Source organism: Galeopterus variegatus, unplaced genomic scaffold (genome assembly GCF_000696425.1).
Source record: "Galeopterus variegatus unplaced genomic scaffold, G_variegatus-3.0.2 Scaffold4651, whole genome shotgun sequence".
In the NCBI taxonomy this organism is placed as follows: domain Eukaryota; kingdom Metazoa; phylum Chordata; class Mammalia; order Dermoptera; family Cynocephalidae; genus Galeopterus; species Galeopterus variegatus.
Window position 1 is genome coordinate 56,357 of NW_007730762.1, and position 21,283 is coordinate 77,639.

A 21,283-nucleotide genomic window follows, 5' to 3' on the forward strand; every position below is an offset into this window, starting at 1 on the left:
AGATCCTCAGCAGACTTTCAGGACCAGTTGAAAAGTCGTGGCAAAAGGGATTGACCACAAAGTGCTGACTTGATCCCAAATGGGGCAGTCACAAGATGTCATAAAAGGAAGCTCTTCCTCCACCAGCCCCTCCAAAATCACAGCTCATGCAGGCTAACAAGATCCTGTCCCTGCGCAGGACCTGGTGCATCTATTAAAGTTTCTCCTCTGTTCTGCACTTGTTTAAAGATGCTAGTTGTTCATAAATATGGCTAAAGTCAATGGTTGGGTGGGAGGCTCTATGAAATGGAGGTGTTAAGTGAGTGCCTTCCCCCCCACCCGCCATGGGCTGACCCTGGACTGGCCACGGAGCCTTTAGGAACTTCACTCATGCTGTAAATGCTGAACTGTTTCTAAAAGTCACAGTCTCCACTTGGCTACAGAATTCTTGCTTTTTAAAAGGCAAAGTTGACAGCACATTAGAAAGAGGAAAATCATTTTTCCCAGTTAATTTGAAAATGCACGGGCCAGGCCGGTGGTGCACTCGGCTGAGTGCGGCGCTTGGGAGTGCGGCGGCGCTCCTGCCGAGGGTTCGGATCCCATATAGAGACCGGTCCGCTCACTGGCTGAGCGCGGTGCAGTGCGGGCGCAACACCGAGGGTTGTGATCCCGTTACCGGTCACGAAAAAAGACAAAAGGGAAAAAAAAAAAGAAAAAGCTGATCTTGATTTTAATCATTTGCAAATGCAGCACAATTCACTCATCGATCCCGTTACCGGTCATGAAAAAAGACAAAAGGGAAAAAAAAAGAAAAAGCTGATCTTGATTTTAATCATTTGCAAATGCAGCACAATTCACTCATATTATCCCTACCAGCAGGGTCCTTGCATATCCATGAAGGCATTGCATTTATATACTCACAGGCAAATTCCTGGATTCCTAGGAGGAAAAATACTTTCTATCCACCCCAGCGTTTAGTATGCAGCGTTCATAATACCAACAACCATGTATTTTGCATTAATTTATCATTCATTACAATTTTGTTGTAAAAATTAAATAAACAAGCTACGACCTTATTACACCAAACAGCTGGTGGGGCCATCCCCTTCTGAAGAGTGTGCTGCTGCTCAGTGGGCTCCTCCTCTGTGGCTGAGCAGATGTTTGGGCACAGCTGGAGTGAGCTGTGAGGAGGAGTTAGGGCCAAGCTGCTTCCCCCCCCCACCCCCCACCACCAGGAGTGTGAGTGTCCAGCTGCTCTTGGCTCAGCAGGTAACAAAGTCAGGGCAGACCTGCCTCCTGTGGGCCTGCTGGGCCCTGCCCTGACTGAGCAGCCCCAGCACTGGGCAAAGCCATCACTTCCACTGCTCACCTGCCAGGGAACCCACCACCCACTCTGACAGGTGTCAGCTCTGAAAGTCACCCATCCAGGGAAACCCCTCGGTCCTGGGCACACTGGCCGGCAGGTCACCGTCTGTGCCTGTGGAACAGTGTTGCCTCCGCCTGCAAGTGGGGACCAGCTCCCCACTGAGAAAACAAGCTTGCAACCCCAAATGGGGTCATACACAGTCTGGGTTCACCCATGAGCCCCCAAAGACACACCAGCCCCCACCCCAGTGAGAAGGGCAAAGGGGGCAGTTTTTGGCCTCAGGGATTTGGATCACTTAAGGCCGAGGATGTCTTCTTTCCTCCCACAGCAGTGTTGGCCTCAGTTTCAGCCCCTCCAGGCTCTCACTCCACCCGCTCTCTGCACAGGTTGGGGGGGTCAACATCTTTCTAACCATCCTCTCCCCTCTAAACTCTGCACCTGATCTTTCTTGCCAGATGAAAGTTTGCAAGATTGGAAGGCCTTGAGCTCCTCGCCCAGTGGCCCCCAGGGCACAGGCATCCCCATGAAACAGCCCAGGCCTGAAGCCAAGAGAGGGACTGTCACCTGCACCCCCAACGCAGCACCCAGGGCTAATGCCTCCACAGGTGTCGTGGGGCAGGGTACAAGAACTTCAGCAAACACGAGTATTGCCATTGACCAGTTTGGCGGTCAGTTGTATTAGTGAAAAGTGTATCTAGAGGGAGTTTTTAAAATTACAAAGTGCAGGAAAATCCCAACTCCGCCAAGTGGTGCAGGAGCCGGCGCAGCCCGACGTACTTCATCAGCTCCGGGTCCTCCCTGTCGTCCTTGGCGGGAACCACCTTGACTCCGCTCTTCTTGGCACGAGGGCAGCCTGACAAGCTGGTTTTGAAAGAGGAGAACACGCCCCCTTAGTCCCAGAGTAGCAGCTTCCCCTGAGGGTCTGCGACCTCCAGGGGGGTCCGCAGGGGCAGTCCTCCCACAGGGCAATGGAGTTACCGTGACCCCAACCATGACCCTTTGTCTTTTTATCTTACTGCAGAGAGCAACTTAATCAGCTTCTCGAAACATCAACAATTCAGGTTAAAAAGATGGAAATGGGCTCTTGTTGTCAGTAACATTAATGTCTTCTTCAGAACTTTAGAGCTTTGTCTGAGGAAGAAACACCTTCCCACCCCCCTACCCCACCCCCACCCCACAGCCCAGGGTCCAAGGACATGGCAGGCTCACCTCCGGTGTGAAGCATAGTTCCCTGTTATGTGGCCAGAGCCGTCACAGCCAGGCGTGGGGCACCTGCAGAGAAAAGCAGAACTGGGAACAGAGCCCATAAAGAACTTTGGCCCTGGCCCAGAGCCTGGGAGCCCCAAAGGGAAGCCATCTGGGCTCAGCCCTTAAATGAGCCCACTCCATCTTCCCTAGCCTGGGGTCTCACAAACAGCTCCCTCCTTAAGAACCTCTCCACAGAGGAGCATCACTGATGCGTGCCCCAGCCTGCCTACTGCCCACAACAGGGTATCTGCAAGGGTCATCTCAGGGCTTCAGGCCTTTGCACCCCAGTCTTCCCAAGGGGGACGAGGAAGGCTGAGAGGAGAGCAGCCAACTGCTGCCCAAAGGGCTCGGCTGAACCTCAGACACCAAGCCTGGGCGTGGACACTGGCCTGCTGGGTCTGCTGAGTCCCAAGGAGACAATGGGCTCCCACCTTGGCCTCCTATAGGGTTCTAGGCTGCACTAGAAGCATCTGGAACACATCAGAGCCCTGACTTTATTTTTTTTTTTTCCTTTTTGTCTTTTTTACTGACTGGCAACGGGATCGCAACCCTCGGTGTTGCGACCGCACCGCGCTCAACCAGTGAGCGGGAACCGGTCTCCACATGGGATCCGAACCCTCGGCGGGAGTGCCGCCGCGCTCCCAGACGGCGCACTCTCCAGTGCGCCACCGGGCCGGCCCAGAGCCCTGACTTTAAACATGAGCACTCAGGAAGGCAGACCTAACACCCAAGGCCAGTTCATCTTCCTGGGCAGGGCCAGGAGCTTGCTTTCACGGGGGTGGCTCCTGTGGCTGAGTAAAGGAACAGACGCTCACTGAGCGCCTGCTGCGGGGCGGACAGCTCTGCTGCCCCTGGCCTTGTTCTCATTCAGTGAGTAGGGGATTCACACAGCTGGAGGCTTTTGAGGGGCTGTAGGTGCCAGCATAGGGTAAGGAGGGGAGACACAAAACACAAAAGTCCAACTTTATGCACCCAAGAATGTTTGAACGTATCATGTAAGATGGTAAAAATTCCATTTTAATATTACAAGTGTGGATTTCCTTAAATTATTTTCTCCTGAATGTCCACTAAGGAGAGACGTGTGAGTTCCTGCTGGTGGTAGAGAGGGGGAGGAGGCGACCTGATCCACAGCTTAGCCCATCCCCCGTCGGGCCTGCTGCTCTGCACCTTGAGCCTTGCAAGGGTCCTGACCCTGCGGGTGCCAGGCAGCAGTTTGGTGCTTGTGTCCAGGAGCCCATTACTGCCAGAGCACTTCATTGCGGCACTCAGGCTCTGGAGAGGACTCATGCTCTGTGCTGTGACCGTAGTCCTTCCCCACCAGGGTCTTCCAGCAGCACAGGTGGCATCTGGCCTTTGGGGCAGGACATCTTTTTGTCTGGAGGACAGAGGTAGCAAGGGGCAGCCTGGCACCCAAAGGACCCCCAAGGCACAGCAGGTCTGGCCCCGTCTCCCAGACCTTCTTGGATGTCCTCCTGGGGCATCTTGGGCTACCTCATCCCTGCCCTGTGGATCACACGTTGCACACCTGCTGGACTGTTGGCAGGCTGACCCATCAAATCATTCTCCAGTCTTCATGGGACCACGATGTGGGCACAGAGACATGTCACCGTAGGGGCGTTCCTGCTCTCTGGAAGGCCAAGTCCAGAGAACTGAAGACAGTTGCCCTCCTTCTTGGGTTGGCAGCTGCTCAGATGGCCTCAGTGGCGGCAAGCCCAGCTCTGGGCTGTGAGTGATGCCAACAATGAGTGGCAGACACGCCCTGACGGCCCCCGTGAGTGCTCTCGGGTGGGGGCGTGACTCCTACAGTGCCAGCAGTCCCTGACGTGGCAGGAGAGGGCCATCCTGCACTCCTCGCCAAGGCCTGATTCCACGGCTTTTCCCAAGCGTCATTCCAGAGAGGACAGTGCTCACGCGGTGAGAGGAGCAGGTGTCCTCACTGGGCGCCCCTTCCACCACCTGCCTCTGAGCACCTTGACTGGGCGCACATCAGTCTCACTGCTGAGCCTGTCCCTGTGCAGAGCCTGTCACACCCTGGCAGGTACGGCCTGTACCTGACTGCCCACACATACGGAGATCTGAGTGGCCGAGGTAGCCGTCTCCTCTCAGCCCTACGTCCCGCCCCTAGCCACTCCAGGTGCATGGAAGGGAGGAGCAGATGCCCACATCATCCAAGACTGTCTCTACATCCAGGGGTCGATAGGGAGGCCACCAACAGTTTTCCTGGCTCCAGAGAGGCTGCCTCGACCCCTCACTGCCACGGGCTGGTCAGGACGGCTCGCACCTGATGTCCACTAGGACAGCAGGAGGAGGGAGAGAGAGCAGCATTGGTCAGATGGTCCCTGCCCACGCTGTGGTCTGCAGGAGGTGAGGAATGGGGCTCCCATGGAAAGACCCCCAGGGGATGCCTCCCTGCTGAGGCTCATTTTCACACTAAGAAGACTTTTTTGTTGTTGAAATTTCTAAAGAAGTTTTGGGTTAAGGTTCTTCGCAGGCTCTTAGTCTTAGAGCACTAACCCTCTTGGTTTCTGAAACTTGCCAAGTTTCCTTCCACTAGCCCTGAGCATCGGCTTTGCAGGATAGAAAGGACCCCAGTGGCATATGAGTCACTGGGTGCGTGTGGTCCCATCTCTAGTTCTAGAATTACTCGGGCCCTTAAATGTAAAAACTGATCATAGTTAGAAAAGAAAGCAGAATTGGAAAAGAAAGTAGGAAAAAGGAACACAAGAAAGATAGCAAGAGAAGAAGGAAGGAGCGACAGAGGGGTCCCCGAGGCTGCACGTTTCAACTCTGAGTTTCTGGGGCCAGACACGGGGACGAGGGGGGCGGCAGAAGGAATGAATAAGTAAACGTTTGGTCTAAGCCTCAGAAAATGCTACGTACATGAGAGGCACTAACACCAGGAATAAAAGTGAAGCAGTGCAGTCAGCCCCGCCTCCCCTGTGTGGGCACTGAAGGGCCAGTGGTAACGGCACGCTCCTGGCTACCCTGAAGCTCGGGAGCTCTCTGTCTGCTCTAAACCCGCTCAGGCCCCTTTGAGCCTTCAGCAATTCCAGAGGCCCATAGGAGGGAAGAACACCCCTGGAGAAGGGTGACCTGAGGGGACGAGAGTGGAACCCCCTCCTTCAAGGCCTCAGCTCAGCCCTGCTGCTCAGGATGAGCTCCCCGTGGCTCAGGGTCACATGGTCTGTGATGTCCCATCTCTACTGAAGGCATGAAAACCAAAGGCAGTGACAGTCCCCGAGTCTAACCCAAAAGGACACCAATACCTGGAAACCTCTGGGTGCTTGCGCTTAGTTGTGCGGGAATATCAAGTAAACTAGCTGGTGCCCACAGGCCTGGTCTGCCCTGCCTGCATATCGAGTCTAACCCAAAAGGACACCAATACCTGGAAACCTCTGGGTGCTTGCGCTTAGTGGTGCGGGAATATCAAGTAAACTAGCTGGTGCCCACAGGCCTGGTCTGCCCTGCCTGCATATCAGGGGCAGGGAGGCGCAAAAGCAGGAGGGGTGGGCCCAGCAAAGAAAAGGCGCAAGCAAGGAAGGAGGCGAGTCTGGGAGGGGACCAGGTGCCAAGACAAGCAGTGGAAGGGCTGCAGAAGGGAGGGCAAAGAACCTCATCCTTCATTGTCAGCATGCAGCCGTTTAGCAAGAGCTACATGGCCTGCAGCCGCTGAGCCACCCAGGACTTAGAAGCCACGGCCAGTTCTGGGTTTTCCCAGATCTCTAGGCAGGGAGAGAAGCAGGCCCAGACAGCCAGACTGGGGTCCTCAGGAGAGGCTGGAGGTGAGGGAGAGGCAGGCAGCAGAGCTCAGAGCAGGGGACACAGATAGCACAGCCCCAGACAAGCAGAATCGGCCCTTCCGCGGCCCTGCCCCAACACCCGTCCCAGGAGAACGGAGCCAGGCTGGGGTCAGCGCCTTGGAGAAGGCCAATTCTGGCAGGAGCCTCGTGGAAGGACAGAGCAAAGCGAGGGGCCGCCAGGGAGCGCAGACATACTTGACGGCCCTGCCCCAACACCCGTCCCAGGAGAACGGAGCCAGGCTGGGGTCAGCGCCTTGGAGAAGGCCAATTCTAGCAGGAGCCTCGTGGAAGGACAGAGCAAAGCGAGGGGCCGCCAGGGAGCGCAGACATACTTGAGGTCAGCAGAGTGGGCAGCCATGAGGTTTCTGAGGCTCTTGTCAGCAAGAGGGCAACCAGAGAGGCTGAAAGAGAAGACATGGGATATCGGGGTAAGCCAGAGAGGGGTGCAGAGGAGGAGAGGAGGAAGACCCGCCACAAAGCACCCAGGCCAGCCAGACCCAAGCGGGGACAAACCTGCGGTGGGAGGCATAGTTGCCGGTGATGTGGCCACTGCCATCACAGCCGGGGGTGGGACAGCTGGACAAAGGAAAAAGAGCATCAGCACAGACAGCAACGCACACTGCAGGCCTGCCCCAGGCGAGGCTACTCCAGGAGGCTGGCGCCACTCTGGGCTCACTCACAAACCCAGTGGCAGCTCCTCCTACCCTCAGCTCTCAGGACCGTGCCTCGCCTCTTAGACTGGAAGTTTCTCCCACACAACTTCACTTGAGAAGGAAAAAGTAGCCAAATTAAAGTTGAAGTTAGGATGCCTCTGAAGCACATGTGCTTATGTGTGCACACACGTGTGCCCATGAACACACAGGCAAGAAGCTCCTTCCCTTTTCCAGTCCTTGAAGCAGCACAGCCTTCCTCGATGACCAGGCCTCAGACCAGAGCGTGGATTCAGCAGTCCCAGGGAAGGCCAGCCATGGGGTAAGAGGAAACTAGTGGGGTTCAAGGGTAGGGAGAGGAGGGTCCTCAGGAATGACATCTGAGCACAGGTGAGGCTTGGATTGTCTGTGGTGCAGGTGCCAGGCGTAGCCTCTCACAATCTTCTAGGAAAAGGGGTTGGCAATGGGAGCTGGCCAGAAGGCCGCTGACTAGGGATGATCCCTGGCCACCAGCAGCTCTGCCTGCTTCAACCTGTGAGGACTTGCTCAGGAGGCAGCCTTGGGGCCCAGCAGGGCTACCAGAGCTGAGGCAGTGTGCCCCACGCCTTCACGCACTGAGCCCAGGGCAGAAAGCACCTGGCCACAGCCTCAGAGAGAGGACCAGGCCCCTGGCTACCCCTGAGGGCCTCCCATGGAGTTCTCTGCTCACTTCTCCTCAGCCCTCATTCTGCTCAGCTCCGTCCTGCTGTGCAGGCAGGGCCAGGGGTTCTTCCTTGTTCTTAATTACTTTTAGAGGATGGTGTTAAGGCCCAGCACAGAGCAGAGATAGCGGGAGACATCTGTTACTCATGCAGGTTGCCTGGCTCAAGGTGGTCAGGCCAAGATGGAGGAAGACCCTGGACTGAGCAGACACGGTGGTCATGGGTTGGGACCCAGACCACAGAGGGTTTCCTAAAAGTCATGCCAGCCAACACAAGCACTTACGTGAGTAGCTCCTTCTTTATGTCCTTGGAGAGAAATTTCAGCTTAAAGTTGGTCAGGGTGACTTCCCCCGGGTACTTGCGCTCCTCAAAATTCTCTTCCGACACTTCCTGGTCATCTGCTTCAGAAGAAGCAAAAGAATGGGCTGCTGGCTCTGACTGCAAAAAACCAGCAGGGAGATGTTTTAACTGGCTGGCGGAGAGGCCCGGGTACCCAACCCGGGGGAAAGGGAGAGGGACCCTGCAGTTCAGTGTCCACAGAAGCATTTGCTGGAGGCTCCTGTCTTCTGACAAGGAAAGAAGGCTTAAATGCCCTCCACAAGACACAGAAGACCACAGCCCTGAGCAACTGAATTCCTCCCCCGCCACGGCCAGGGCTCCTGAGCGCCCCAGAAACAAGGAGACCAGGTGCTGCACAGCACGCAGGCTCCTAAAGCCCTCTATGGCCTCAGGCATGTGGGTCACCTCCACCACATCACCCCACAATGTAAACATCAGGGTACAGTTCCCTCCAGAGCCAGGGACAGCACTCAGTAGGCAGCAGGCACTAAATAATTGTTGTAGAAACACCATCAAGATGAGATGGCACAATGAGAGTAAAAGTTATGACATTCACAGTGACCTTGAGACTTTCTGGCCTGACGTCCCCGCCAGCCTGAGGCTTTGACCACAGAAGGCCCTTAATAAACACTGGGTCTGAAGGGCATCTGTTCACTACATGCAGGCTTAGTGCTGCAGATGCAGGTTCAGCCAGGTGCAGGCCTCCCTCCCACAGAGGGGCCAGGGTGTCCATGGAGAGCCAGGAAGGCCAGCGTCCTGCAGGACGGCTGTAAGAGAGGCTCAGATTCCACTGTGGGCACAAACTTGCTCTGCATCCCAGGTGAGCGGTTCAACCTATTGGGGCTCAGGCACCGCACTTTCATGCTTGAGATCACAGCTGCTCCTCACAGGTTTTGGGGGTTGAATGAGGAAATGCCTATGAAGCGACAGCCTGGTGTAATAATGGACTCTGTGGTGCTGCTGTATTACCTCTGTCACCGTAACTGAGCAAGTCCTGCAGAAAGTGACTAATTCGCCTGAGCAAGTTGGATGAAGCTCCTCAGAGCACGTGTTAGGCTTAGTCTTCAGGATAAATGGGGCTTCTCAGAAGTGGCAGGGAGGAGGCTGTTCCAGAGTAGGAAGAGTGCCTCAGAGGCCGTGAGCTCCAGGGGCCTATAGGATCTGGGGGCAGTAAGGAGGGGGTGCTTCCAGGGACGTGGGGTGTGGGAGGAGAGGCTGAGTGGGCGACCGCCCTACCCAGGCAGGTTGGGGCAAGGAGCATCAGGGCAGAGCAGAAAGAAGGGTCTGAGTCAGGAGTCCAGGGCGGTGGTAGAGGGACAGGAAAGGGCCTGATTCAGGAGGCCTTTCTGGGGTGACCCATGCCTAAGAGATGGGTGGGAGGAGAGGAAGGGATCATGAGTGAACCAAGGCTCTGACTGCAGAGTGGACCATTGACCACTGCCGCCAGGTGGAGCGAGCGGGCAGGCTACAGTGGGCAGGGACCTCCAGACCTCTGAGACCTAGGTCACCCCACAGAGGGCAGCTGCATTCCTGGGAAGGGACATGATCTGAGAGGATGTGTTAAGGGAGAAGAGGGGGGCAAGCAGCCTGGGAAATCAGCACTGAGCTTGGGGCCAAGGAAGGGGCAGGGGGACAGCCCAGGACATAGCCTGTGGGTCACCCACCCATTCGAGGCTGAGGAGTCACACCAGCAGTCTGGGGCAACCTGGTGAGGGTGCAGGAAGGAGGGGGTGGTGGCAGCTCAATCCCAAGAGTGGAATGTGGATATCAGAAGCTTCCAGGCCCAAGGAGAAGAGCAGATGGTGGAGACACCTTATCGGAGGGCACCTCCGCCTCAGACAGCTCCCACCCAGCATGGGAAATCACATCTCAGCAGTCTGAGGTGTGCATGGCTCCAGGGGTAGCCTCCCTCCACCCGGGACCAGCCTGGGGCAGCCCCTCTCTGGGACCTGACCTCAAACAGGAGCCAGTGACCATGCCAGGTGACCTTACCCTGTGGCCCAAGCTGCTCCTCTGTGAAAGGAGAACTGTGAGACCCACCTGAGGGCAGTGTGAGGCTCAGACACACAGTGAGGATGGAGCCTGGAGGAGCCTGGCCCCACTGCCCCATCCCTCCTTGGAGGGCCTTGCCCTGCTCCCTCCACAGGGGCCCATCCCCCCTCTTGAAGGGCCTGGGGGAGGGAGGGGCACCTGCAGGCCTCACACACTGCCAACACCGCCTGGACCCTGCGCCACCCTCAGCACTGGACTTTGCTCTTCAGGACACACACCTCTGTGGGGAAAAGCCCTGAGCCAGCTGGCATCTGAGGGCTCTTCTTTTTCGTGTTTCAAGGAACAATTGAGAAGGGAATGTTCCACTGCTCCCCAGGCCACAGCTCTAACACCAGCGCCAGGTTGGTTCTGGTCTTAGGGACTCAGGCCACTGCCCACCACGGGGGTCCTGAGCCCAAGGCCTCCAAGACAGGAGTTTTCTCACTTCCTCGGCCCAAGGAGCTGAGCAGCTGAGCCCTGTTTGTACAGTAGGTGTGCTCTGCAGGTTGGTGAGAGGCTCACAAAATCAAGGAAATCCAAGCTTTTTTCCAACCCTCCCCATGGGATCTGGAAGAAGCCCTTCTCCTCCCCATGACTTTGGAGTGCCCACATTGGTGCTGGCCACCATGTTGCACAGAGGTGAGAAGACCACCCCTCTCTTGATGGGATAAGGCTTCAGCACAGCCCTACAGGTGGACACCACAAACCCCCACCGGAGGGCGAGGCCCTGAGTCCCAGATGCCCAGGGGTAAGGGCCCTGTGTGGAAAAGGCTCTGCCAGAAGCTCGTAGATGCAGCTGCCTGGAGAAACAGCCCACAGGCAAAGCAGCCACTACCGCCAATTGCCGCCCAGGCCCCTGCACCCACCTCCTCGGGCTCCTCCTCTCGCGGGCGGCTGGCCTTGGTGTAGTCCAGGGGCCGGTCCCATTCGTCCTGGCGGGAGGCCTGGCTGGACTGGGGCGAGGTCATGGAGCTACTGGGGGCGCTGGTGCCACTCTGGCGCTGGGAGGCATCTGGAGACTTCACGCCGGGGCTGCTGCTGCAGCTGCTACTGCTAGGGAAAGCACTTTCTCGTTTCCGGTGCTTGTGCATGCTCAAGTCCAGGGTTCCGTTTTCATCTACCTCAATGTCCACAGGCTACAATTGCAAAAGTGAAATCTGTGTCAGAGATTCCAGCCCTTTCCTACATGTGCCTTGTGATACATTTTAATCAGATTTACAGTGAACCCAGACTACTGATTCCTAGGGAAGGAAGCAGAGCAACCAGAATAGACAGCTGCTGAGAGGAAAAACCCAATTGCCCCTTCCTCCTCTGCCACGAAGGAGGCCCTACAATCCCTCCTGCCTCACAAAAGCACCAGTGCCTCGAGACATGCCATAACCATGAGTAAGACTAGGTCCTCTGAGCCAGGAGAACGTGTTAGGAACCACCAGACTCAGCGAGGAACACATGGGAACATGTGTGCACACTTGGTCCCCCTTTGCACGTACATGGAGCTCTCTCAGGGGGACCCACTCAACCTCTTCCATCACTGGGGCCCTGGCCAGGAGGGAGAAGAGGTAAGAATGAGAATTGCCAATGAGACACTAGCTGTTTCTGGGGACATTTTGCACAGGAAGTGGGTGGGCCTGATTGCAAATTTCACCCACTCATCTGCTCTCAGAGGGCTCCAGAGCCACCCCGACCTTGCTGGGGGGCTCCTGTGGCTTCGTGCTGAGGTTCTCAGGCATCTCCCAGCAGCGCGTGGAGAGGTTCAGGATGGCGGTGGCAGCCATGTGTGCAGCCTCGGCGTCGTGAGAGTAGTCGAAGCCTGCAGAAGAGGAAGTGCTCCTCACATAACTACTGGAGGGGCTGTGCCTGGGGGAAGAGGCCTTTGGGAAAGGTTTGGCTGCAAAAAGGGAACAACACCAGGCTTATTTAGAACTTGGATGAAGGTGGCAATGGCAGACACGTCCAGAGGACGTGGGATGGCTGGGGCCCGCAGCTCAGCCATCCATCCCACCCCTGTGTCCTCACAACCCCCACTCCCCCGCCCTCCTCTCAGATACTGAGGAGGCAACCTCATTTCTGGCCTGATCAAAATTTGGGCAGAAAGAGTAAAACCCTCCAAAGACGTTCCAGTAGCCCTGACATTTCAAACAAAAATAACTTCTTTATCAGCAAATGCTTGTTGAGAGACTGAAGAATTCTGTGAATAGGATGAATGTTTGGAATATCACTCAAGTAGGAAACTTTTGTCACATTGTCTCAAAAGGGTGTTTCCATATTTAGGCTGACTCTGGTATCCGCAGTAATAGTCACTGCCTCAGTAAAGTAACATTTATTTTTCAAATAAACATGACAAATGAAGGCATAAAATGTTATCTTTTCTAGTAATTGCACTGTAGCCATAAAAGGTGCATTCCAGAAAGGTTCAGAGGTATGGACAGCTCCTGTAGAGTCCCGCTCTCCACTGGCACCATGGCTGGCCTTCATCTAAGCAGGTGTGAGTGCCTGGAGACACACAGGCCTCCCTCCTCACAAGCAGGTTCTGCCCAAGTTAGGAAGAGAGTCTCACACTCCAGCTGGCAGCTGCATCAATCACCACTTTTACTATTAACACTGCTGCCGCATCAGAGAGCTGACGGCATTCGCTGGGAGATGCCAGCTCCAGCCTCGTGTGTATGCAGGGGCTTTACCATGTCACATGCACTTCGAGGGCTAACAGGCTGTTGCTCAAGTTAGTGCAATAAATGTCAGGAAAAGACAGGAAGGATTTTTCTTAAAGGTTTGTAGGGATGATTTTTGTCAGTACGATTACCTAGAAAATGTATTGCCAATATCACAAATAACACATTGTATCCAGTAAGATGGTCCCATGCAGGAGGGCAAACGCTCCTACCAGGTGCTAGGGCTCAGCCCAGGGTCTGTCTGACCCTCCCTAGAGGCAGTGCTGGGAGGGGAGACGCTGCTGCATTGGGGTTAAACAAGTTGCATGAGGATGCTTGGAAGAGTGGGCTCTCTCAGGATGGACCACGTCAGTGAAGTTATTCTTAAGTCTTTGGACATACACACCCATAAAGGATCTGGGTTTTGTTTCACAAATAATTAGGAGATACATAAAGGTTAACAGTGAACGAAGAGAGGCAATGAAGAGATGCAGGCCCCCGGGAAGCCACAATGGCGTCCACTGGGACTGCTAAGTTCTCAGGAGAGATCGCCTCCTTTCTAGCTCGTTGAGAGGCCCTCCTCCACCGCCCCTCGACTCCTGCCCCTCCCAGGAGCAGCGCAGGAACAGAAAGAACAATGCTCCCCAACTTACATTGAAAGGCTTTAGGTGAGGTTTCGCTGGTCTGAATCTTTGGGGCAAGCATGCGTTTGCCAAAAACCTGAGCATCGAAACTTGCGTAGTCAAAGGTGACCTTGGAGAACTTCTCCAGCTCCTTGGCCAAGTTGGCCCTGGGCGTAGCAGGGGCCACATTGGGCCGGTAGCTCCCATACGGAGGGACCTCGAGCTGCTTCACAAAGCACATGGGCCTGGGGTTCAGGACAGAGATGCAGAGCCCTTGAGGATGGGACCTAGGGACCCCATGCTACCTGCCCCTCCATCCCACAGCCCAGGCAAGGGTCCCACAGGGTCCAGTGAGAATGGAGACCCAGGGAGACCCCTCCTCTCCAATATCCCACCACTAAAGCCTGGTCAGAAATCCACCTCTCAGGGTACAGGGCACCTGGAGCAGGCCTGTGACCTGCATGAGGAAGAGTTGCCTGCAAGGAGGAAGCAAGATGCACCTAGAGGAAATGGCGGCAGAGCCAGGTGTGTCCTCAAGCCAACAGCATTAGCCAGAGGTGGGAGAGCCTGAGACTTTCCCCAGAACAAAAGAGCAGATTTCAAACAGCTTAGCTACAATTAGTGCAAGCCCTTGGCAGGCAGCCCAACGGTCACACAGCCCAGGACAGCAGCGAGCCACTCCAAGGCAGAATTCCAGTGGCAGAATAACCTAAAACTCCCCAGCAAGGAAGGAATTAGGGAGTCTAGAGGGGACCTGGGTCAGTGCATTCCTGAAGAGTGGCCTTGGAACCAGGCCTGACCCAGCTCTTTACTCAGTCAGGGGCTTGGCCCTCAGCTGTCCTCTTCTTAAAGCCAGGTTGAAATGCCTCCTAGAGGCTTCTGGAAGGGTCCATGACAGGCATGAAAAGCCAAGAGTGGCCTTGGAACCAGGCCTGACCCAGCTCTTTACTCAGTCAGGGGCTTGGCCCTCAGCTGTCCTCTTCTTTAAGCCAGGTTGAAATGCCTCCTAGAGGCTTCTGGAAGGGTCCATGACAGGCATGAAAAGCCACTGCAAGCACTCAAAGAGTTCAAGTTTTTACACACACAAAAGATAGCATGAAGACACTGGCCCAGACAGCACAGGAGGCAGGAAAGAAGGCTGGTGACCCCACAGCGTACTGAGGGGCTTCCACACCGGTCAGCTCAGAGACGGAGGGAGAGAGGAGCAATGGCTCTGGTCCAGAAAGGTGTGGTCAGTGGAGTTAAGAAGCTGATGGTGAGGACTTCCAAGGCACTGGGTGCTACAAGAACATGCACATGGCCTTAGAAGAGACACCTGGTGTAACCATGACAGGGCCACCACTAAAGGGCCTGGAGAAACCAAACACCACCAGGCACAGGCATGTGCCCCTTCCCCAAGAAAGTCGGGGCCCAGGCTGGACTCTGGACCCGCCGCTTCTGGAGAAGTGGCAAGAGCAAAACCAGCAGGTGCCAGCAGGGGCCTGGTTACTTTTAAACTTCAGATTGGTACCACTTTTTGATGGCTTCCTTGGTCAGGGCTTCAGCCAGAATCTATAGACTCAGTATCCATGGTGGCAGCAAAGCTTTGCAGAAGCCTTTTACAGAATCAACAGGGCCTGACAGGAGGCCCCTGCCACAATCACTACTGTTCGGCGAGGGTGCACAGTGGGCTGGGGAAGGCAGAGAGTCACTGAAGCCCCATGAGAAACTTCCAAGTTTGTTGTTCTGCTTTCATAGGTGAGCAAACTGAGGCTAAGACCCAGGGAGTGCAGCCTCTGTGGCTGGAGCCTATTTGACGCTCTCCCCAGCCTCACCTGCCTCACACCAGGGCCAAACCACAGTTTGAGATTTTATCAGTGACTTAGATCAAGGCAGGGAAAGGATCAAATTAGGAACTGACAGGAAGCTGGATGGAACAGCAAGTAAGACAGAGGAGAGAAGCAGCCTCAACCCACCGGGAGAGCTGTGGGTGGAGAGCCAGCAGGGCCTGGTGGAGCTGCAGGCACCATGGATGGGAGGCGAGCATGCCCTCAGGGCAGGAAGGCGAATCCCCATCCTGCCCAGAGACCCACAGCTTCTGAGAAACCCTCCAGAGCAGCCCCGGGAAGGATCAGGGTGTGGCACAGCCAAGGGGAGCGGTTAAGATCATCTGGCTGGACTTTTCCAGGCATGTGCCAGGGAGGGACAGGGCCAGGAGGGCCCTGAAAGGAGGTGGGCAGTGAGAAGGGCTGTGCTATCATTCACTCGTGCCAGCCAGTAGAACACACTCTCATTTGAGGAGACAGACATGGAGCGGGGGTCTCAGAACCAGGGAGGGGGAAATGTGCATGTTCCAGCTCCTCTGAGAAAGTGGGAGCAGGGTGTCCACTGAGTAAGGACAGTGAGTTGGGAAAGGAGCAGGTTGGAGTGTCCCAGACAAGGAGTGCCTCACAGTCCAGGCACTTGGCCCCACCAGGTGGAGAGATGTGGTGGACAGCAAGACTCTGAAGCCAGACTGGCTGGGAGGGGTGGCCTTGGGCAAGTCCCTGAGCCTCTGGCCACCCACCTCCCAGGGTCACATGGATGTAGGGGACACCAAGCAGATACATTCTGAATGGTCTTTTGGAGTCCCTCTTATCGATGAAAGCCTGTCTCCATGTGCATACACATTTGCACCCGCACTCACATGTAAACATACTCACATGCATGCACATACACAGGCATGCAGATATGCACACACATCCCTACACCCGTGCACACACACCTATGTGCACACATGCCTACTGCTGTCTCAGAGCAACACCTGCACCACCCCTCTCCCTTGGCTTAGGGTCTATCCCTAAGGCAGGGGAGAGGCAGACAGGACAGCCAGGGATTAGTAGCTTGGGGTGCTTGCTGGACAGCTGTGGCCCTTGGCTGGTGCAATCTGCTCTCTGCAGAGAGGACCAGCATCTCCACAAACAAATCCCTGAATAGCCTCACGTGGTCATTCCAGATGTCTTTGGGGAGAGCAAGGCGGAACAGCCTGTGGCTAAGGCTGGTGTTAGGGCCTTGGTGGAGGCGCTGGCAATGTGGCAGACGTGTCTGTCCCATGTGACCCCTAAAACTGCTCCTCAGTTCTGCCCTGGGGGAGGCCCCTGGGGTGTGTACACATACACTCACACACTCACACAGAGCCTGGGAGAGACTGGCACCCAGAAGGCAGCCCCTCTGTCCTGTGGTTCATTTCACTCACCTGAGGATCCGATCGGAACTGGAGCTATTCTTGGAAAGGTCTCCTGTCTGCGGCTGCTGCTTCTCATGAGATTTGGCTAATTTTTCAGCGGCAGCAATGGGACACCCAGACAAACTAGAGCAAGGAAAAGGGGGGACATCTGAGCCTCCCCCAAGCCTGGCCTGTCCCGGTGGCCAGGCATGTGGTTCTCGGAACAACATCATTCAGACACGAGAGCCGCAGGCGTGCAAGAAGCCGAGAGGCAGAACAAGCCTGTCATTCTGCAGGACAGAGGTTTTCTGTCTGGCTCTGTCCTTGAGCCCTCAGAGTTCAAGCTGCCTAATCAGTTTCTGTTGTGGGAAATTCTAAGCCAATGACGCACAAAGATGAAATACATACTAAGGCCTTCAAAGCTCTGGGCGAAGATGCCTGCTCTGTGTGGCTGTGGGTGTGGGTGAGGGATAGACCTGCCCTCACCTCCCCTGGCCCATGACCATGGTGCTGACTCAGGAGGACACAGCCCCTCCCAGGAAAATGCCCAATCTATGCCATGGAGGATCAGCTTCACCCATCAGGCTGAGTTGACTGTGAGCTCCAGCGCCAGCCCCTCAGCCAGCCTAGAGAGGTGATGTAATCACATCACTCGGGAACTTGGCCTTTTTCCAAATGAAGTGACCTCAAAAGCTCTGGCAGTTCTTTCAGCTGATCATGTGCCTGCTGGGGTAAAGGCACATGCCACAGAGTCCACCGCCACCCACGGTGCTCTGGGTGAGGCTGGGGGTGTGGCCGTGGAAAATGGGCCGACAACTAAACCTGGAGGGTGGCCTGCAAGCCTTGCTCCCACCCGGGTCTCAGTGCTCCCAGAGAGCAGCCCAGAGTGCAAGGCTGGCCTTCTGAGGTTCCTGTCCATGTCTGCACTTTCTCTCCACCCACTGGCAAGAGCCAGTGTGCAGAGGTTTTCCACATATGGGCAGGACACAAAGTCTCCACCTGGCTTTCCACACAGGCATCATACATATCTGAAAGGGTGCATGCTCACTCTCCATGAGCCACCCTCTGGTTTCTCAGGACCCCCAGCTCACAGGGGTACAAACAGCAACACCACTGGGTGACTGCACCTCTGAATCCTGCTCTGCCCACACAAAGGCCCCTTGCATCCTAGGCCTGTCCTGACTTTATAACCACCCACTGGGGCAGCAGGCAGGAAGAAGGGTGGCACTCAGGGGGTACCTGGCAGGCTAGAGCACCATCCTAGGTAAGGGCTCAAGGCCAGGGCAGGGACAAACACTGCAGGCCCAGCCCAGATCCCCCACCACATGCTGGCTCAGCCCAAGTACCTTCTGTGGAGGGTGGCACTCAGGGGGTACCTGGCAGGCTAGAGCACCATCCTAGGTAAGGGCTCAAGGCCAGGGCAGGGACGAACACTGCAGGCCCAGCCCAGATCCCCCACCACATGCTGGCTCAGCCCAAGTACCTTCTGTGCGTGTTGCGGTTGCTGTTCACGTGGCCCTGGCCTGTGCAGCCAGGAGTGGGGCACTTCAGCACATTCTCATGCATGGCCAAGACTATGAGAGAACCGGGGAGGGGGGCCAAGACAGAGAGAGTGGGTGAGTGCACGGGGGCCGGAGCCCTGCCCACGGGCTGCAGCTTTATAAGTGGATTGGAGCAACAACCTGGGGCAGCCCCAGCCCCCAAGAGCCTGCAAATGTGAGCCCCACCCTCAGCCTGGTCCAGGCACACCCTTTCCACGGTGGTCCCTGCCTCCTGCAACAGAAACCAGACTCGGCTTTAAAGCCTCCCATTGTTCTGTGTTCCGGCCCCTAAACTTAATTTCCACCATTATTGCTTCTAGCCCAAGGTAAGGACAGACATTTGCTTCCTGAACTTTCAGAGTATAGAGGTCACTGCATGAAGACCTCTGCCTCCCCAGCTCAGTGACCCTGGCCTGCCCTCCAGTCGATCTGTCTGTGGCAGTCTCTCAGGGGTGATGACCCGGGCTGGCACCTCCAGGTTGACAGCAGCATGGGTTGCAGGTCCCCAGCCTCAGAGGGCTCAAGTTTGGGCTTAGGCAGTCTGGGGAGGAGGTACAGATGAGCATTCGAACAAACCAAAGGGACAGGACCCTGGGAGGCCATTCCCCTCCACAGACATCACCCAGACACCTCAGAGAAGGCCTGAGCTCCACAATTTGGGTTAACAGTGCGTGCAGCTACTCACTCTCTGGGGGGATCCTGTCTTTGTGTGGACAGCCAGACAGGCTGCGGTGGTGAGGGTACAACCCAGTAACATGGCCAGTGCCGTCACAGCCTGGTGTTGGACACTTGATCTCACGCTTCTCAGCTCTTGAAGGATCTAAAACATACAAGGTGTGTTGTTTAGAGCCAGGAAGCTGGATGGTGGGTGGTGAGCATGGAGGGCGCAGGGACAGCTCATGACCCCTCACTCTGACTGTCCAGAGAGAAGGGAGGCTTCTCAGGAGCCCAAGAGGGACCAGAGGCTGGACAGTGAGGTGACCCTAGAGAAACTGGTCCAACTCTGGCTATCTGCATGTAAAAGCCCAAAGACTGCCCTGACTACACCAAATAGCAGGATGTGCAGGGTTTTAAAGAGAACAACCTCGACGGTAGCTGGAGTCCCCTTTCTTCCCTCCTGCTGATGGTGTGGAGGCCTCGAGAGCCAGCCAGGTGATGTCCTTGGGACTTGACAGCAGGAGGATAAAGAGGTCAAGTAACTTATCCAAGGCTGCATGACTAATAAATGCCTGAGCAGAAATTTAAACCCAAATCTCAGTTATTGACCTCTTCTAGCCTCTGCAGGCTCAGATAGATCACAATTGAGTGTGGGGACCAGAAGGGACACGGAGGATCTTCAGAACACAGCTGACATCTCAGAGAAAGTCCTGCTAGATGAGCCGTCCCCTTTGGGAGGGTGCAGATGCCACAGTGCTGATCTCAGAACACCCACCCCAGAGAGGGTGGAGCCCTAGCAAGGGCTCCCATGGGAAGAAGCCCTGGCCCTGATGCTCCGAGTTCAAGTAGGCAGGAAGTCAGACCCCACCTGTTCAGATGGGGGCATCCTGTGGGCTCCCGAATCTGTGCCCAGCACCTCCCTCCTGAGTTTGCTGCTGCTGCCCCTCAGCCTGCATCCAGAACTCTTGCTGTATCTGCACCCCGAGGTCAGTCTTTAAACCCAGTCCCGCTGTCCATCCACCACATGTCGACATTTGCATATCCCCACAGTCTGACTGAGCATTGCCTCAAGTCCTCAGCTCTGCCACCTGTGTCACCCAAGGCTCTGTTCCTCTGGGTCCATGCCCTCAAAATCGACCCCTGGAGGTAGCATCCCTTGCATCTGGGTCCCCCAATGTCTGTCCCACATGTCTGAGTCCCCCAAATACCTGGACCTGGGGCCATCACTCAGTGCCTGTGCTCCTCGTACATGTCCCACCAAAGTCTGCCCCAACCTGTGGGCCCCGAGCCTGCCATGCCAAGATGAGCAACAGCGCCCGAGCCCCGCACCTGCCCCCGAGTCTGCTTCACCTCACCCTTTGTCCCCTTGTGCCATCGCCCTCAAGGCCAGAGCCTGAGAGTGCAGGCCAAAATTGGGGCCCTGGAGCGGCCATCCCCAGTCTGTGTCCCCTCGAGAGCCGTCCTCTGGGCCCACCTCACCCTGAAATCACATCTCCAGCTGTGTCTCCTGCTGAGGATACAAGCTGTCCCCGAGCTTGTTTCAGATGCATGAGTGTTCCCATAAAATGTGTCCCTTATTTCTCCACTGAATTCCTGGCTATGATGCCTCTTAAGTTACGTCTCACTCAGATCTGTCTCTCCGTGACCCAGATGTGTTCTCCCAAAGCCTGCCAACATCTGCAGCTCCAGCGTTTTTGGTTTCTGGCTCCAGAGTCTGGGTCACAGCCCACCCAGACCTCTCTCCTATCTGCCCCCTCCCTGGTCTCAGGTAACCCTTTCTGGGGACAGTCAGTGGACGAGCACAGGGATCCCCACACCTGCATTCATCTAGACAAGAGAGGCCTGACTAGGGTAGGGAAAGAAGAAGCTGAGGTCGGGGCAGCTCCCTGGTCTTAGGAGAATAGAGGCCAAGTGTCCAGGTTTCTCTGTAGAGGGTCCTCAGCACCTGGCCCAGTGGGTCAGATGGGGTCAGAGCTGGCCTGTCCAACACCTGGTCTCCTTGTCAGGGTTAGGTTGACTTACTCAGGAGCAGCCCCAGCCAACACTGAACTTGTGCCCCAGGCCGCTGCCCTTTAGCTGAGGAGGTCGTTCAGATGGGCAGTGAGCAGAGCAGAGCCAGCCTGCCCCAGACTGTTCCCAGATGCCCTCATGACAATGGTGGCTACAGCCACTCACTGGGAATCTGTCCTCAGACCTGGCCCTCCAGTCTCCCAGCCCCTCCCAGCCCAGCCCCAAATCCCTTCCTAGCAGCCTGGCCTGACTTCTTCCCTGGATGTCAGTCACTCGGTGAAGCCTGGGGATGCCACCTCTACACCCTGCTCAGGGCCTTGTCCAGAGGTAAAAGCAAAGCCAACAGCAGGCTGCTCCCTCCAGAAGAGCAAGGGACAGACATCTCTGGGTCTATTTGCTCAGCCCCGCTAGAGGATCGACATGGCCCAGCGTGGTGCTTTCCAAGGCCAAAGGCAGTCAAGGGTGGGTTCTGTCATAGCACAACCTCTGCCACTGGCACAAGTCAT

The 21,283-nt window shown here is 55.9% G+C and overlaps 1 protein-coding gene across 2 annotated transcripts in view; it reads right to left on the reverse strand.

The window, feature by feature from the left end:
- The window catches only part of MYT1 (myelin transcription factor 1), a 70,896-nt gene that overhangs the window by 10,194 nt on the left and 39,419 nt on the right, over positions 1 to 21,283 (reverse strand). For both annotated transcript variants that reach the window (XM_008588057.1, XM_008588055.1), the window contains exons 8-18: positions 18,796 to 18,930; positions 18,053 to 18,143; positions 16,600 to 16,713; positions 13,416 to 13,630; positions 11,800 to 11,924; positions 10,981 to 11,250; positions 8,028 to 8,182; positions 6,907 to 6,969; positions 6,726 to 6,794; positions 2,555 to 2,617; positions 2,123 to 2,206 (exon numbers count right to left, since the gene is read on the reverse strand). In XM_008588057.1, the coding sequence (XP_008586279.1) occupies positions 2,123 to 2,206; positions 2,555 to 2,617; positions 6,726 to 6,794; positions 6,907 to 6,969; positions 8,028 to 8,182; positions 10,981 to 11,250; positions 11,800 to 11,924; positions 13,416 to 13,630; positions 16,600 to 16,713; positions 18,053 to 18,143; positions 18,796 to 18,930 (1,384 nt within the window). The remainder of the gene's footprint in view (positions 1 to 2,122; positions 2,207 to 2,554; positions 2,618 to 6,725; positions 6,795 to 6,906; positions 6,970 to 8,027; positions 8,183 to 10,980; positions 11,251 to 11,799; positions 11,925 to 13,415; positions 13,631 to 16,599; positions 16,714 to 18,052; positions 18,144 to 18,795; positions 18,931 to 21,283) is intronic.